The 17582-nt window shown below is 39.0% G+C and overlaps 1 protein-coding gene across 2 annotated transcripts in view; it reads right to left on the bottom strand.

Moving 5' to 3' along the window:
• The window catches only part of LOC124607391, a 34850-nt gene extending 24747 nt beyond the window's left edge, over positions 1 to 10103 (bottom strand). Inside the window, exons 1-2 of one of the 2 annotated variants that reach the window (XM_047139710.1) lie at positions 9695 to 10103; positions 9252 to 9531 (exon numbers count right to left, since the gene is read on the bottom strand). In XM_047139710.1, the coding sequence (XP_046995666.1) occupies positions 9252 to 9527 (276 nt within the window). In that variant the 5' untranslated portion in view covers positions 9528 to 9531; positions 9695 to 10103. Of the gene's footprint in view, positions 1 to 9251; positions 9532 to 9676 lie in introns of both variants that reach the window. The other variant, XM_047139709.1, reaches the window with a different exon arrangement.
• Positions 10104 to 17582: the final 7479 nt, after the last annotated feature.

Raw genomic sequence — 17582 nt, forward strand, 5'->3', positions numbered from 1 at the left:
TCACACATGATACTGCTAATGCTATATCCTAACATTACGGGTTTGTTTTTCCAACTCATCCGCATTAACCTGCATTTTTCTACATTTAGAGCTAGCTGCCATTCATCACACTAACTAGAAATTTTGTCTAAGTCGCCTTGTATCATCCTACAGTCACTCAATGACTACACCTCACTGTACACCATAGTATCATCAACAAACAACCACAGATTGCTGCCCATCCTGTCCACCAAATCATTTATGTATGTAAAGAATAACAGCGATTCTATTACACTTCCTGGGGCCCTCCTGATGACACCCTTGTCTCTGATGAACATTCGCCATCAAGGACAATGTACTTAGTTCTAGAACTTACAAAGTCTTCGAGCCATTCACATATCTGTGAACCTATTCCATGTCCTCATACCTTCTCCAACTGCCTGCAATGGGGTACTGTGTCAAACATATTTCCCAAATCTAGAAATATGGAATCTGCTTTTTGCCCTTCATCCATAGTTCCTAGTAAATAATATGAGAAAAGGGCAAGCTGAGTTTCGCACAAGTGATGCTTCCTAAAACCGTGCTCATTTGTGGACATAAGCTTCTCGGTCTCATGAAAATTTATTATATTCCAACTGAGAATACGTTCAAGGATTATGCAGAAAACCAACGTTAAGGATACTGGTCCGTAATTTTTTGGGTCCGTTCTTTTGCGCTTCTCATACACAGAAGTCATCTGCACTTTTTTCCAGTTGCTTGGGACTTTGGCTGAGCGAGAGATTCGTGATAAATGCAAGTTAAGCACAGACACACAAATCTCTACTAACCTTTGCTTGTCGTCATTTGTGTGTTCTCTTTTGATCCAAAGAGTGCGACAGCCTCTGCTTTCTCAGGAGTTTCTAAATTCTGTTATTAAACCACGGTGAATGTTTTCCATCCTTAATCCACTCATTAGGGACATAATTTTTTAGACCATAATTTACAATCTCCTTAAACTTTGCCCAATTTTCTCTCTGTCGATCTTACTGCAATTAAGTGATGTCATTTCGCTGTCTAAGTGAGATGCTAAGAAGTGCTTATCTGCTCTTTCTAACAGAAATACTCTCCTAGCCTACTTGACTGACCTAATACTGTTTTTAAACATAGCTGCTACAAAGACATCATGATCGCTAATCCCTGTTTCTAAACTGATCGTGTGGACTGCCAAACTATCCAAAATTTTTGGGACAGGTGCTGCCATCTGAAAAGTAGGAGTAGTAGATCTTTGCACCACTAGGTGGCGAGAGCTGCGTATCTGATGAGTCAGTATGCAGACTGGCATTCAGCTGCCAGGACGTGTTGCATGTCCACAGTGATTTCTGTAATGCTCTGTGTTTGGTGAGTGCGATTTTATGATGGATCCGTGAACAGAACAGCGCGTGTATCAAATTCTGTACAAATCTCAGGAAAAGTGCTACGGAGACCCTTGCAATGATTCAACATGTGTTTGGGGGACAGAGCATGAGAGCAACAATCGTCCCAGCGGAAAAGCCCCGGCTCTCCAGGACCCAAAAAAGCGAGACAGGTGAAGAGCAAAGTGAAGAGCATGATGATCATTTTCTTTGATACCAAGGGAGTTTTTCACAAAGAATTCGTCCCACCCAACCAAACAGTGAATTCCGCATAGTACTGTGACATTTTACGACGGCTCAGTGAAGACGTGCAGCGTCGATGGCCCAAACTTTGACGTCAAGGGAACTGGCTGCTGCATCATGACAATGCGCCCTGTTACAGGCCCTTGCTCACCAGGACCTTTTTGGCAAAAAAACAACATGGCGGTTGTACCCCACCCACCATACTCACCAGATTTGGCACCCTGCGACTTCGCGCTATTCCCAAAACTGAAACTCAAATTGAAAGACCATCGGTTCGACACTCAGGAGAGGATTCAAGAACCATCACTGGTGGTGAGGAACACCCTCAAAGAACACGACTTTCAGAAAACATTTGACCAGAGGCAGAAGTGCTGGGACTGGTGTGTATGTGCGGATGGGAACTACTTCGAGGATGATGGTGACCATTAGTCCAAAGGTAAGGTTTTCCATAGGTGGCAGCACCAGTCCCGAAAATTTTGTATAGTACTTCCTAGTTGCTCAAGACAGTTTTCAAAAAACATGTTCAAAAGTACTTTGCATGGCTATCTGTTGTAATCCCCACAACAAATCCTTAGGTATCCCAGTCTATACTCAGCAGGTGAAAGTCACGTCCAATTAGTATTGTACGATCTGGGTATTTACATGCTACTGACTGTAGACTTTCTTTGAATGACTCTGGAATTGTCATAGAAGAATAAGGTGGCTGGTAAAAACATCCAAAAATTAACTTGGTTTCACCTAGACTTGCTATATGTGACCAGATAATTTACTATCACACTTAATTTCGACCTCAATAGACACAATAGACTTTCAGTGAGAGAAATTCTGTTTTGTATTATTCTCAGTTTCTAATGATGTTCTTGATATGTTATTATTTCATTTATGTTGAAATACTTTTTTAACGCTATAAAGAAAAGTAACTGCAATGTCACTATTATCATTTATTTGTTTTTTCCAGAAGACTTTGGAATTTAAACAGTGTACAGTTTTATTAAAAAATATATATAAAATTGCAACAAAAACAGCCAAATCATAACAAAGTAACAAAAAATCAGTTAATTATGAATCAGATTTTATAAAACAATACAACGTAAGTATTAAATCATTGAAAGATATTTTCAACGGGTTGTTACTGAACGAGAAAAATATGGTGAATTAGGCATGGAGACAACATGAACATCACAGTGTTTGTGGAATAATTTGGTAACTATTCCTAATATTTATTGACTTATCCAATTAAATGGTCCTAGTCCATGCTAGTGTTGATCTTTAACTAGAGCATGAGAAGACACTATCTAAATTAGTCAAATACAAGCATGATATGAGTTTACATCTTTTTCTCCCAAGCATTATGGTACATCACAGACTGGATCCATATCTACTTCTTCCTCAATTTTCTTAAGGCCCTATTTTTCCTCTTACGCCATTGTAGTATATTAATTACATACAGTAGTTAAACAGCTGAGAAATGTAAGGAAAACAATTAATCATAGATACATTTATAAGGCTATAGGTTGTAGAGTAAGATTCTCTGGATTAACTGAAACTTTCAGTACTGCTTTGCACAACCAAACTGACCTTTCGACATTAACTTGGTCTCGGGCTATGCTACAGATCAGTATTTCACCACAACTAAGGTTTTGTATTCACGTTTGTTAGCTTCACCAAAGCATAACTGCCGTGTCACCTTCCAACCTAATCTATATCTTGGACTAAGCAACAGATTGACTGCTACATACATACTTTGGAAACCATTATATGGTGTGTGACGGAGGAAACTTTGTACCATTACTAGTCACATCCTTTTCCTGTTCCACTTGTAAGAAGTGTGTGGGTTAAATGACTGTCTATATGCTACCATACAAGTACTAATTTCTCTCATCTTCGTGGTCCTTATACAAAATGTATGTTGACAGCTGTACAATCATTCTGCAGTCAGCTTTAAATGCTGGGTCTCTAAATTTCCTCAATCGTCTTCCATGAAAAGAATGTAATGTTCCCTCCAGGGTTCCCACTTGAGTTCACAAAACATGTCCACAATACTCGTGTGTTGCTTGCTCGCCTCTGCAATGCTTTCAAGTATTCCTTTAAACTGACCTGATAATAGAAATCCCAGACAGTAGAGCAGAACACAAGAATGGGCTGCACTTTACAGATGTACCACACTTTCATAAAATTCTATCAATAAACTGAAGTGAATTGTTCACCTTCCCTAATATCATTCTTACAGGCTCATTCCATTTCATATTACTTGGGAATGTTACGGCTAAATGTTTAATCAACGTGACTGTGTCAAGCAGCACACTACTAGGCTGTATGCAAACATTACAGGATTGGAGAATGAGATTTTCACTCTGCAGCGGAGTGTGCGCTGATATGAAACTTCCTGGCAGATTAAAACTGTGTGCTGGACTGAGACTCGAACTCGAGACCTTTGCCTTTCGCAGGCAAGTGCTCTACCGACTGAGCTACCCTAGCACGACTCACGCCCCGTCCTCACAGCTTTACTTCCACCAGTTTGGAAGGTAGAAGGCGAGGTGCTGGCGGAAGTAAAGCTGTGAGGACGGGGCGTGAGTCGTGCTAAGGTAGCCCAGTCGGTAGAGCACTTGTCCGCGAAAGGCAAAGGTCCCGAGTTCGAGTCTCGGTCCGGCACACAGTTTTAATCTGCCAGGAAGTTTCATTACAGGATTGTTTTTCCTACTCATCTGCATTAACATACATTTTTCTACATTCAGAGCTGGCTCCCATTTACCACACCAACTACACTGGTGTCCAAAACTAAAGCAACAAACTGCCATTTCCCTGTCCTTTGTCTAATTCACGATATAATCATACAAACTGTCAACTGATGTGTTTATGATTGTGTTCTGCAGGTAAGATGGTATCCTGACCAATGGACAACCATGCCAGCAATGACGTCAGGGGCCCTACCTAGTGGGGTAGTATTTGCAGGGCAGTCCCACGTTCACAATTGCTGTGTACGCAGTCACAGACCATACAGTACGGCACACAGAAGACACCTATAGATGCTCTGCTGTGAAGGATCATAGAAAGAATGGAAGCAGGAGAGTCGCAAACTGTTACAGCCTGAAGGCTTAACGTGAATTGGATGAGGAGACAGTTTATAGAGCCTGAAACTGTATCCCAGAGACCAGAACAAGGTCAACCATGTGTGACATCAGAAAGAGTGGACCGTTAGTTGGCTGTAAGGGCATGACGGTACTGCCTTCGCACTGCACTGCAACTGGCATGTGACCTCCCAGCATCCCCTGGATGTGTTGTATCGAGGCAAATGTTGTACAGAAGGCTTCAGCAGAGACGTCTTCATTGTTGGAGACCTTCTGTCTGTTTACCTCTGGTGTGTCTTCACAGAAGGGAATGTTTAGGGTGAAACTTTCAACATGGCACCTAGACAGTCTTAAGGTAGGCCAATGTTGTTTTCACAGGTGACTCTCAATTTGGTCTGGAGAGTGATTCTCAATGGATACACATCTGGAGGGCACGTGGAACACAAATTCGGGACCCAGACGTTGTGGAAAGAGACCGATATTGAGGAGGATCCCTAATGGTGTCGGCAGGGACTATGTTGGCCACTCAAACTCCTCTTCATGAAATTGTATGGGTGAAACGGCAAGATTTAACTGGTGTCAGGTATCATGAGATCTTGGGATCTCATGCGACTTTGTATTGATGGACGATAATGCTCGACCTCATAGAGCACTGATTGTTGATATTTTTTGGGAAATGGAAGATATTGCACGGACGCCATGGCCTGTTCACTCTCCCGATTTCAATACCATGGAGCATGTCTGAGATGCACAATGGAGATGGGTTGCATACCATCAGCATTCACCAACCATTCTCCAAGGCTTGTGAGCAGCTCCGCAGGAAGAATGGGCAATTATTGTCTCAACATGAGTGTGATAAAACCATTCACAGCATGTCCCATCATCATCAGGCCTGTATTGCTGCCAGAGGTGGTCACATCCCATAGTGAGCACATTAACCAGTTGTCAGAATGCATGTACAAATCCGTTAAGTTGGAAAAAAAAACAGAGAACATTTTTGTCTACCATTATGCATGTTGCAGTTGATTACATTCTGTATTCTTTACATTGTTTCTACTTTAATATCACCTGTTTATACTGTTTTGTGGCAAAATAAAAGCAATTCTGCAAAATTTCTGTTTGTTGCTTTAATTTTGTACACAAGTGTAGAAATTTTGTCTAAGTCATCTTGTATCATCCTACAGTCACTCATCTTTGGCACTTTCCCTTACACCACAGCATTATCAGTGAACTGCCACAGATTGCTGCTCATCCTGCCCACCGAACCGTTTATGTATGTAGAGAATAACAGTGATTCTATTACACTTCCCTGTTCGCCAGATCATTTACGTATATAGAAAATAACAGCAGTCCTATCACACATTCATGTTGCACTTCTGGCAATACCCTTGTCTCTGATGAACACTTGCCATTGAGGATGATGTACTGCCTTCCATTACTGAATAAATCCTCAAGCCACATACAATTATGGAACCTAATCTGTATGATCATTGTACCTTTGTTAACAGTCTGCAATGAGGCACCACGTCAAATTATTATTTTTTTTTTTTTTTTTTAATCGTGTGAGAAAAAGGCAAGTTGAATTTCACATGAGTGATACTTTCAAAATCAGACACCCAAATAGGAAGTACTCTAAACCTCAACTCGGAACAACAATAAAGAATGTGTTTCACAGGATTGTAGATAAACTTCAACTAATACAGCAACTTAGCAACTAAAAATTAAATGAATGGGCTATGGTAAAGTGACTATAGCATTTTCGAAGCTAAGCTTCCTATGTGCATGAAATAGATGGATTACGATCAGCTTTATTATCAGTTTTGACTTATGGCCACATGAACTCTTAATGCAAATACAATCCTAAAACTCATTATTGTTTAGTGAGAAATCAAGAGTTTCGCGCTACAGATTAGGATACTACGAGAGACAAGAAAACAAATAAATAGATCAGGGAACAGACTGGGGAGGAAAATTTAATAACATATCTTCATCTATCCCTAACTACTGCAACATATATCAACTTCAAGCAGTTGACTGTACTCAAAACTTTGACTTCGTCTACATTTTTTTTTTTACACCCCAAGGGTTTCCTCCATTACCAAACTTATAAATTCATAATGCCTCAAGATGAGTTCTATCAACTAATCCTCCTTTTACTGAAGTTAAGCCCTAAATTTATTTTCTCACCATTTCAATTCAGTATCAGCTCATTAGTAATCCAACATACCATCTAATCCTCAAGCATTATTCTGTATACCACATTTCAAAAGCTTCTATTCTCTTCTTGTTTGTTTATTGACCACAACTCACTCCTCTCAAAGACTACACTCAGACAAATACCTGTAGAAAAGAGGAAATACGGAAGCGTCCGATTCCACCCATCTGCTTTGACCCATGACGTCACAAATATGGCGGAAACAAAAACAAACACACACACTTTCAACAAGAAGCCGAATGACACTAACGGGAAAAGCGCAGGAAATGGGGTGTTTTGGGTGGGGGGCAAACTAAATATAAACAAATTTAGACGCCTTGCGTAGCTACAACGTGTAAGTGAAGACAGCCACGCATGAATATCCACCCACCTCCCCAGGGGTCGTAACCCCTGCAACCCATAGAAGATAAAGATGCTTCAGTAGCTAATTAGTGTTTTTTGTCTTTTTAAAAAAAAAAAAAAATCTCTCGGGATAGAACGAACAGATCAGAAAGATAAATATAATAAACTAAAACATAAATTCGAGGAAACAGATAATTAAAATAAGTAATAAGTGTTTTTAAATTAAAAAAAAAAAAAAATCTCACGAGATAGAACGAACAGATCAGAAAAGCAAATAAAATAAGATAAAACAGAACTGGAGACAGCCACATTCAAACCAAACTCCGCGCCGTCATGACGTCACACACGACAACACCCTTACGTCACGGGTCAAAGCCGACGCGTGGGATCGGATGCTTCTGTCGACCCAGAAAAGACTTCATCACACTTAAATTTCTCTTTCCCAGAAAATTTTTTTCTTGCTATAGCCAGCCTGCATTTTGTATCCTCTCTACTATGGCCATCATCCGTTATTTTGCTGACCAGTTAGGCAGAACTTATCTACTACTTTCAGAGTCTCACTTCCTTCCTAACCTAAACAGTCTTCCACGTCTTTTGCCCTCTGACTGAATTACAGTCTCATCAGAGAACCTCAGAGTTTTTATTTCTTCTACTTGGACTTTAATTCTCTTCTCAAATTTTTACTCACTACACCCCAGTCAATAATAGGAAGCCAGGTAAGTACATTGTCACTTGGCCAAGGAAGTTCCTTCCTGGAGTACTCAACATGAACTGTATCATGGCTTGCGCAGAATGTGTGTAGGTGTAGAAAATCCCAAGACAGTGACATAATAGATGGGTAAAAGAAATCATAAAATGTGCAGTGCTGACCAATATGGATATGATAGTGTGGTTTTATAGGGTCTGAACTATAAGGTTATCAGTTCCTCCATCATTGGGGGACTCCACTGCTAATGGTAATGAGAAGAATACACAGACACCTTTCCCATTGTCAGATCTATTTGTTATAATACATTAAAGTAGTTCAGAGTAAAATAATAACAAGCAGCACAGGAATGTTCGGACAGCTAAGAAATACAGTTAGTTTATGGAAGTCAAGACAGAAGTATTCCATTCAAGCAAGCGGAGATAGTGTCAGGGGGTGTTAGTGCAGGGACGAATGTAGCTCAGAGTCACCTAGGGCTAATTACTGGTGCACAAGGCAAACCCACCATAAAAAAAGGATTGTTCTGCAGAAGAATGTAATGGATGGGAGATTAGGTTTAATGTCCCATCAACATTGAAGCAATTAGAGAAAGATCAAAAGCTTAGACTGCTGCAAGGATAGAGAATGAAATTGGACACGCTGTTTCAAAGGAACCATCCCGACATTTAGGCTACCTGGAGCAATTTATGGAAATCACAGAAAACAATCAGAATGGATAGATGCAGATCTGAACCATTGTTCTCTTGAATGCGAGTTCAGTGTGTTAATCACTGCACCATACTGCTTGGTCTAGAAGAGGGCTTTATTTAGCAGTGGACATCAAGTGGTTGAGTGTGAAGATGAATCCTTCACATGGAAATTCATGCATGGGTATTACAATAACCTCAATACCAGGCAGCAATAAATGTTTTACAAATAATATATGAATAAATATGGTAGAAGTGTGAGATACGGGAAGTTACTTGAGCAATAATAAGTTCTTTTATTAAGGATACCAGAACCAAAAGAAAATAAAGAATATACCACCATCCATAAAAGCAGATGAAAAGGATATCATAAATATAAAATTGCTACTGCAAACTGGAATACAAGATAGCTGTACGGGAGAAATAAGTCCCATTAGTCACTTATTTGTTTAGTAACAACAGGAGGACACTCCAGTCAAAAATATTACTGAGGACGTGAAAAACAACTGGTATAGTAAATATAAACAGTGCTCATGTCAAAAGGAATCTGATATAAAAGTCAATACGGCCATTTTCGCAATTTAGCCGGATCTGGGGTCTGTAAACAGTACAATTACTTGCCTGCTTCAGATATTTCATGTTCTTGAAAAATCGATCGGATTTCATATTATATAGACACTTCTCGACTGGGCAATGATACTGAAATATTGTTTGTGAATCGCCTTTCTTCAGTAAATCAATATTCGCTTTTTTATGGTGTTTACTAAGATGCATATCCAAATTCGACGTATTAAGAAATGTGCCACTGCAGCCTTCTTCAGGGCACGGAATATTTTTCTTAATTCCTGACAGCTCTGATGGCAAAGGGCAGACTTTTTTAACGGTCCAGTTACTCATTATGCTGTAACAAAAGAAAGACTATTGGTACACAATAAATATGAACACGTAAAAATTGCTGCCTTACGAACAATCGCTCACATGCAGGACGAAAGATAAATGAAATCGAATGCATGTTTTTTACACTCGATATAAAATATTATACTAACAGATTAACTTTTTCGTACAGTTGATCGGTTGGGATTCAAGCCGCTTCGAATAGTCTCCACGAAAAGCAGTTCACTCTAGCCTCTCCCTGTGAAAAATAACTACAACCGGCAGCATACATATGTGTAATAATACTGCACCAATACAAACGCAGTTGACCTACGGCTGAACAATGCGAATGTGCCGCAGTAATAAAAACTACTGCAACAAACATCGTTACAATTACAGTCCATCAATCGGCAGTATTGATTAGCATGAAGCAGACGATGTCATAACGTTGGTATAAAACCAGTTCTTCCTTCACATATAAACTAACAATTGGCCGCGCAATTTTTTATAAATCTTTGCATAAAGGACAACATTTATTAGTATCCCAAACTACCACAAACAAAGTTGTTTACGGATATGACGTTCAGCACCAATGCTCACAATCAAACTCATGGACAAAGATTATTGAGCTGTCTAAGTTCACCAGGAGATATAACACATTGAGGAGAAGAAAAATTCCCAGGAATTGTTGTCCTTTCATTCTCGAGTCCCGTACCCGCAAGTTTCAAGCAAACGACAGAAAACATGAAGCGAATGTCTCTTGATATTATCAAGCACAAGAGAATTCATCGTTTTTAAGTGAGGTTACTAAAACATTTTCAACAAGTAAGTAAAGGAAGCAGTGTGGAATATCTTTATCAAATCATTTTTGAGACATCAAGTGACAGGAGTAGTGATGGGCTAAACTGCGATTTTCCGATATCAGTGATTTCTGTTAATGCTACTTTTCAGTATCTGTTATTCTTAACTGTGATTTGTCGCAGTTCAGAAGCGCAGTTAAGGAACCTAGGTCGTGTATCCCTCCGCCATTGCTATTTCTGCTACTTCCGCGATTTCTGCGACTCCTGCTACTTCTGCGATTTCTGTGACTTCTGCGATTTCTGTGACTCCTGCGATTTCTGCGACTTACGACCGTTTGAAAAAGTTACATCTGTCCACACAGAAAATTGCATCTCAACAAACCTGTCATTGGTAAGTATGTTTTACGTTTGTTCTTCCGTTGGCATTAATTTTGTATTGAAGAAACAACTGTGAAAATATTAATAGTGTAATTAATATGTAAGTAGCCGTACAGTAGCGCAATAGTTCGTCTTTATAAAATGAATTCTAACATATTGTTGTGTTCAAAGGCACACGAACTACATTTTAGTCACTCAGTAAAGTGATAACTCAAAATATCACTGTCAACAGATCTGGAGAAATTGCCACTGCGTCTTTAGACCGTTTTCGTCAGACGAGAGGTTAGTTTCTAAGTGTTTCGATGGACTTAATTACTTCAGTGAGATCGTTCTTGCAAATGTGAAATATACCCCATTGAGTGGCTTTCATTAGAGCAAATTTTAGCAATCCACTCTGTCAATTATATTACTTGTAATTAGTGACAGCAAAAATTGTTTAATAATCCTTGTGATTTTGCAGACACAGTTCTGACTCTGATTACCGGTTGCTGTACGTATCTATCCACATCAAGGCTGTTGAGAGAGACTCGTGAAGATTCAAGACAGCTCTTAGAAGATTTTGCAGTTTAAAAGTGACATAATTGTGAAATAAGTGTGCAGATGAGTGATTAAACTGTGTTTTATTGAAGTTGTTGTGCGATTTTAAAGGAATAATAAATGTTAAATACAGTGAGTGAATAATGAAAATCTCATTTTCCACATGTTTAAGCCGTCCTATACCCGTAATTTTCCGCCACTTATTTACTGGTAAGGCCGGTATTACACTATCAAATTTCTTTGTCAAAGATTTGATCAAAGATGTGATCCAATATTCCGTCCCATATATTTGACAAAGATCTTTGACGTAGCGCTAGACGGGGTATTACACTGTCATCAAATTTTTCGTCAAAGTTCAAGATGGCTGACAACAACTTGTTATTAACCGCAGCAGTTCTACGTACTCCAATTGCATTGTGTGCACATGCGGAAAAGAAGTGGGGGAAAAATGGAACCATACATACGAGGTTGACAGTCTTAAAAGTCCTGGGATTACAACTTGATAATAAATTCAGTTGGGAAGAGCACACCACAGAACTGCAGAAAGGCCTTAACAAATCTGTATTTGCAATTCGAGTGTTAGCAGACAGGCAACATAAAAATGAAAAAGCTTGCATACTTTCATTCCATAATGTCATATGGGATAATATTTTGGGGTAAATCTTGAAGTCAAACAAAAGTTTTCAAGGTCCAAAAGCGTGTAATACGTATTATTTGTGGAGTAAATTCACGGACCTCCTGCAGAAACCTCTTCAAAGAACGGGGTATACTAACTACTGCCTCTCAGTATATTTACTTCTTAATGAAATTTGTCGTAAATAATATATCTCTTTTTCCAACAAACAACTCAGTTCATACATACAATACCAGGAACAAAAATGACCTGCACAAGGACTGCACTTACTTTAGTTCAAAAAGGGGTCCACTGCTCAGGAACACTGATCTTCAATAATTTGCCAGAAAACATAAAAAATTTAGTTAGAAATAAAGATCAGTTTAAAAGGAGCCTGAAAGACTTACTACTGGCCAACTCCTTCTACTCCATTGGCGAAATTTTTAATAGAAACAAATGATGTATTTATTCATACTATTAGTATTGTTATTTCAGCTTAAAAAAATCGACATGTTCCACATCCACGAGGATCTCCTCAGCACGGATCTATGGAACGAAAAACTAATCTAATCTGGGTGAAGCCGTGGGTTTTACGACGACACGATAAAAGCATTCAACAAAACTTGTTACGTGAGCTTACAGTGGAAGACGTCAAGTCGTACATCAATTACTTAAGAATGGATGAGCATACATTTCTGTACGTGCTCAATGAAGTGTATCCTCATATCATAAAGCACAATATTCGCTTAAGAACTGCTACATCTTCAGAAGACAGGCTCACTATAACACTCCGATTCCTTGCTACAGGTGAGGGTTATGTTAGGTTAGGTTAGGTCTCCAATCTTCTTAATCTATTTTTGTATTCAGGGTGCCTCACGTTGTAAAGCGCCTCATCAGCTTAAGACATATCTATTAATTTTGTAGTTGTCGGCACACAACAATTGTATTTACTGGCAATGGTTATAAAAACACTACAGACGACAGAACGCTGCAGCGATGCTAGCGCTCAATGTGGTAACACGTCACATTACAGTGAACAGAAGACAAGCGGTTTCTTTGATCAAATATACAGCGAGGCCCTAGATTTGATCAAATATTGGACGACATTTGACAAAGTCCCTATTACACTATCAAATATCTTTGACAAAGATTTTGGACAAAGAAATTTGATAGTGTAATACCGGCCTAAACACTAGTTGGAGAGTGACATGACGCCCACCCCGTCTCCACAATCTTGGTGCGACACTGACCTGTAACATATCCCAAAGTCTACAATATGCATTTTGAGGCTGTTGATATGAAAGTGGGAAGTACAGATCTTCCATTTAAATCAGGAATAGCTTAAGTGCAGTACTTGAAAGTAACACAGGAAAAGCTTACTTATGTAGGTGGTAGTAATGTCGGAAAAAAGTTCTTGTGTGTGAAGTTGCCATGTAGAACACCAGGTGTAAAACTTTTATCCCGAGTCTTGAACTGTGTCGGAACAAAAGTGAGGCATTCATACCCAGATAGCACAGTAAGCCGGTTTCAAACTTGTTTCCAGCTGTAAAGTTCAAGTATATAAGCTTGATCAAAGCTGGAATATTCGGGCCTGTTAGCTGGAATCAAGCTTGAAACAAACATCAAAGTTGGCAGAGTTCAAGCTATATTTCAAGCTTGGCTCCAGCTGTTTCTACACACGTGGAATACAGCCTGGTATTTACAGCTTGTTTTAAGCTATATAAATATTAATCTGAATTTATTGAACCTAATTAATTAAATAAATATCAGAATGGAAATGGTGTGAAAAAATTATGAAGAAGTTTTAATTTATTTGTGCCAAGTATTAGAGAGTTAGTTTAAAATGACCTCTTTTTGCACAACAACTTGTAATATGTATTCTTAGCTGGTAATCCATTTCACTTTTATCCAGGCTCAATTTTTCTACGTAAAAGAATATGGTATTCCTTTACGTTACGCAATATTTAACATTTGTAATATTAACGTACCGAACTGTTTTCTAGTATAAAACGAACTTGTCAACAAACCACAACCATTATTGCGCGTCAGAAAGGTAAAATGGCCGTAAACGTAACTTTACGTTACGTAATATTTAACATTTGTAACATTAACGTACCGAACTGTTTTCTAGTATAAAACAAACTTGTCAACAAACCACAACCATTAACGCGCGTCACAAAGGTAAAATGGCCGTAAACATAGCAAGGCTCAGAAAAGTAAATAAAATAAGATAAAACAGAACTGGAGACAGCCACACTAAAACCAAACTCCGCGCCGTCATGACATCACACACGACAACACCCTTACGTCACGGCTTATAAACGCTTGTGGCGCTTCCCGTGGACGTCTATGGAAGCTATGCTGTGCGCGCATCTGCTGTACAGCCTTCCAGGGAAATTAGTTTATTTCAAGCTTGGGAAAATTATTTTAATTCAAGCTAAATTTTTACAGCTTGATGTAAACTGTGTAACAGGTTGATTTTTCAATCTTGAATTTTCAACTGAACCTAAACTCAATATCCACCTTGAAATAAGCTTGAGTGCTAGCTGGGTATGACCCAATAATACTGTTTTCATTTCACTACACTTATACAGATGTCTGAGTTCCTCTGTGTTAACATTGCAAAGTCCTGTAGGCATGTGGAGTATTAAGCAAAACTGTCATATTTGAGGCAGAATCAAACACATTTGTTGCATTACTTGATATTTTCGGGAGAAAAAGGCAATGTTGCTTCTTATTAATATAATACTTTCAGAGTCACAGCTGTGTTTGACCAACCATAACTGATGCTGAATGTGCATGTCGTCATATAATGTGAAGGGCTTATTTCAATAGTGGTACAAGTCCATTACCTCCACTTTTCTGTCTATAATGCTTCTGAAATTAATGATCCAAACAAACATAAATAAAGGTTCATCTCTAGCAAGAAGCCATATGCTTGAATATTTCTGGTATCTCAACTGCAGATTTTTCAGCGCTCATTTAACCTTACGACTCTGCATCTCAAAATGAACAAAAATGGACTTGTACCACTAATGAAATAAGTCCTTCATATGCACACACAGCACACCGATCTCGTGAGGCACAAGGCTCTCATAACGAAGTACGTAAGTCGGTCAACAGATGGCACTAGGAAAAGAATGTTTACTGCGCTTTTTAGTTGCTACTTGCGACTCTTAGTTGCGATTTGTCACAGAAACCACAGTTTCTCGGTAGCGAATAGCGTAGTATGAACTTTGCTCAACAGATGGCACTGCTAACTGCGCTTTTTAGTTGTTACTTGCGACTTGTCATGGAAATCGCAGTTAGACTCGATATCGTATCGCAGAGATAGACGTAGTACGAACTTTCGCCAACAGATGGCACTGTTAACTGCGCTTTTTAGTTGCTACTTGCGACTCTTAGTCGCGACTCGTCACGGAAATCGCAGTTGGACCTTCGACCATACATATAGGTAGACTGGTCATGACGTATCAACGAATTTTAACTCGTTGTGACGTATATTTCGTGGCACCAACATCTCTACTGCTATACCACGTGACTATTGGCAAAACAATGGTGGTATCCTGTTGTGCTTATGGTTGTACCGAGCGTTTTGTGAAGGGAAGTAACATTAAATTTCACGTGTAAGTATTATTAGTATAATTTAGCGGCATTTCTTGAATACTGATAAACTATTGTGTGTATCATATCCTTACCCAGAACGCCACAGTTACGTAAATTGGCGGTTTGAAGAGCTGTGTGTGTTTGCAATCGTATATATTTCTTGAAATGGTAAGCTACAAAGCTGCTTTTTCTCTTTCGTATAGGTTTCCAAAGGATGAAGGGCGCAGGCAGATGTGGATACAGGCAGTGAAACGAAAAGATTTAAAGCCTACTGCGCACACACGCATCTGTTCGAAGCACTTTGAAGAATATATATATATAAACAAAGATGATGTGACTTACCAGACGAAAGCGCTGGCATGTCGATAGACACACAAACATACACACAAAATTCAAGCTTTCACAACAAACTGTTGCTTCGTCACGAAAGAGGGAAATAGAGGAAAAGACGAAAGGATGTGGGTTTTAAGGGAGAGGGTAAGGTGTCATTCCAATCCCGGGAGCGGAAAGACTTACCTTAGGGGGGAAAGAAGGACAGGTATACACTCGCATACACACACACATATCCATCCGCGCACACACACACACACACACACACACACACACACACACACACACACACACATATATATATATATATGTGTGTGTGTGTGTGTGTGCGTGAGAGAGAGATTTATTACCAATAACCCTTCCCACTCCAAAATCAATGGCAATGTGCATTGCTACTACATAAGAAGAAAGGATGATTTTTAGTATCCTGGATTAAATCTGACTTTGGTACAAAAAGAGGTGAATTATGCTGGTATTATTTTAAAGAACAATTTGTAAAAACAAGTTAGGGGTTTGATTTCTCATCAGGGTTTAGTTTTATTTTGTACTTCCCAGTTACAAAACATACGAATATCAGAAACAAATACTGAATACCATTTGCAAAAAGGTAGTTGTATGGCCTATGTTAGTTTCCAGATAATAAGCTATAATGTATGGGATAAATAATATGCTGCTACAAAAATCTTTGGTCATTTACCAAAAAGCATTAAAAGCCTGACAGATAGCCAACCAGCATTTAAAATCAAACTAAAAGAATCTGTGAATGACAGCTCCTACTCAGTAGACGATTTTTTAGGTATAAATAAGTGACTGGAAGAATTGTCATGTAATGATAGGTCTACCTTTCATTAAACTGACACATCATTGTGAAGTATCGTATTCATGATCTGCGGAACAAGTATTCATGTAAGTAGGTACTGATTTTGTAGCTATCTTATTTGATACATCTACGAAACAAACTGTTTAAACCAAAAAAGAGCTTTCAAATGAAACTGCTTTACGTTCTGTGGGTGAACGACACAATTGAGTTCGTTACATTCGATGTGAACACATGTGTTTACGTTACAGGTTTCGTTGTTTATGCCGTTTTATGAAGTCTATAACACTTTCTACAACCAAGGCACTAAAACACACACACGCAATATTTACATTTTATGCAGTGCATAACGCGTATTGTTAGTAGAGAATGCATCTCATAATTGGTAACACTGAAATATTCGCGGCGAATATATTGCCGAACATCGAAAGTGTTTCAGCAGTTCACAAAGTTCTTTGTGAAGTAATGGCTGTAAAACTAAATTTTTACAGTGGTGACGCAATAATTTATCACTTCTAGCTGTGTTTACATAAGCTACATTTAATGTGGTGAAGTTAGCAGGAAATCCACTGAGAAATACTGGAAGTGAAATCAGGAATCAGAATGCTGCCTTGAACTGGCGTTCTGCCAACAGTCACGTGATTCTATGTTGCAGCCACGCCGGATGTATAGCCGCTGCACTGCTTGCCCAGTCTATTAGTATCTATGGTCGAAGAGTTGGACTCGACTGCGAATCGCAGAGACAAGCGTAGTACAAACTTTGGCCAACAGATGCCACTGTTAACCGCGCTTTTTAGTTGCTACTTGCGACTCTTAGTTGCGACTTGTCACTGAAATCGCAGAAAGCAGTGCTAAATTCGACCAATGGATGGCTCACGTATTTGAATATGAAATCAGAAATACTACTTGCGGCTGCTAACTGTGACTGAAATCGCAGTTAGATTCTGTAAAGTTGTTATTGTGATATCTGCGACTTCTCAGTCACTGTGATTTCTAAC

Source organism: Schistocerca americana, chromosome 3 (assembly GCF_021461395.2).
Source record: "Schistocerca americana isolate TAMUIC-IGC-003095 chromosome 3, iqSchAmer2.1, whole genome shotgun sequence".
NCBI classification, from domain to species: Eukaryota; Metazoa; Arthropoda; class Insecta; order Orthoptera; family Acrididae; genus Schistocerca; species Schistocerca americana.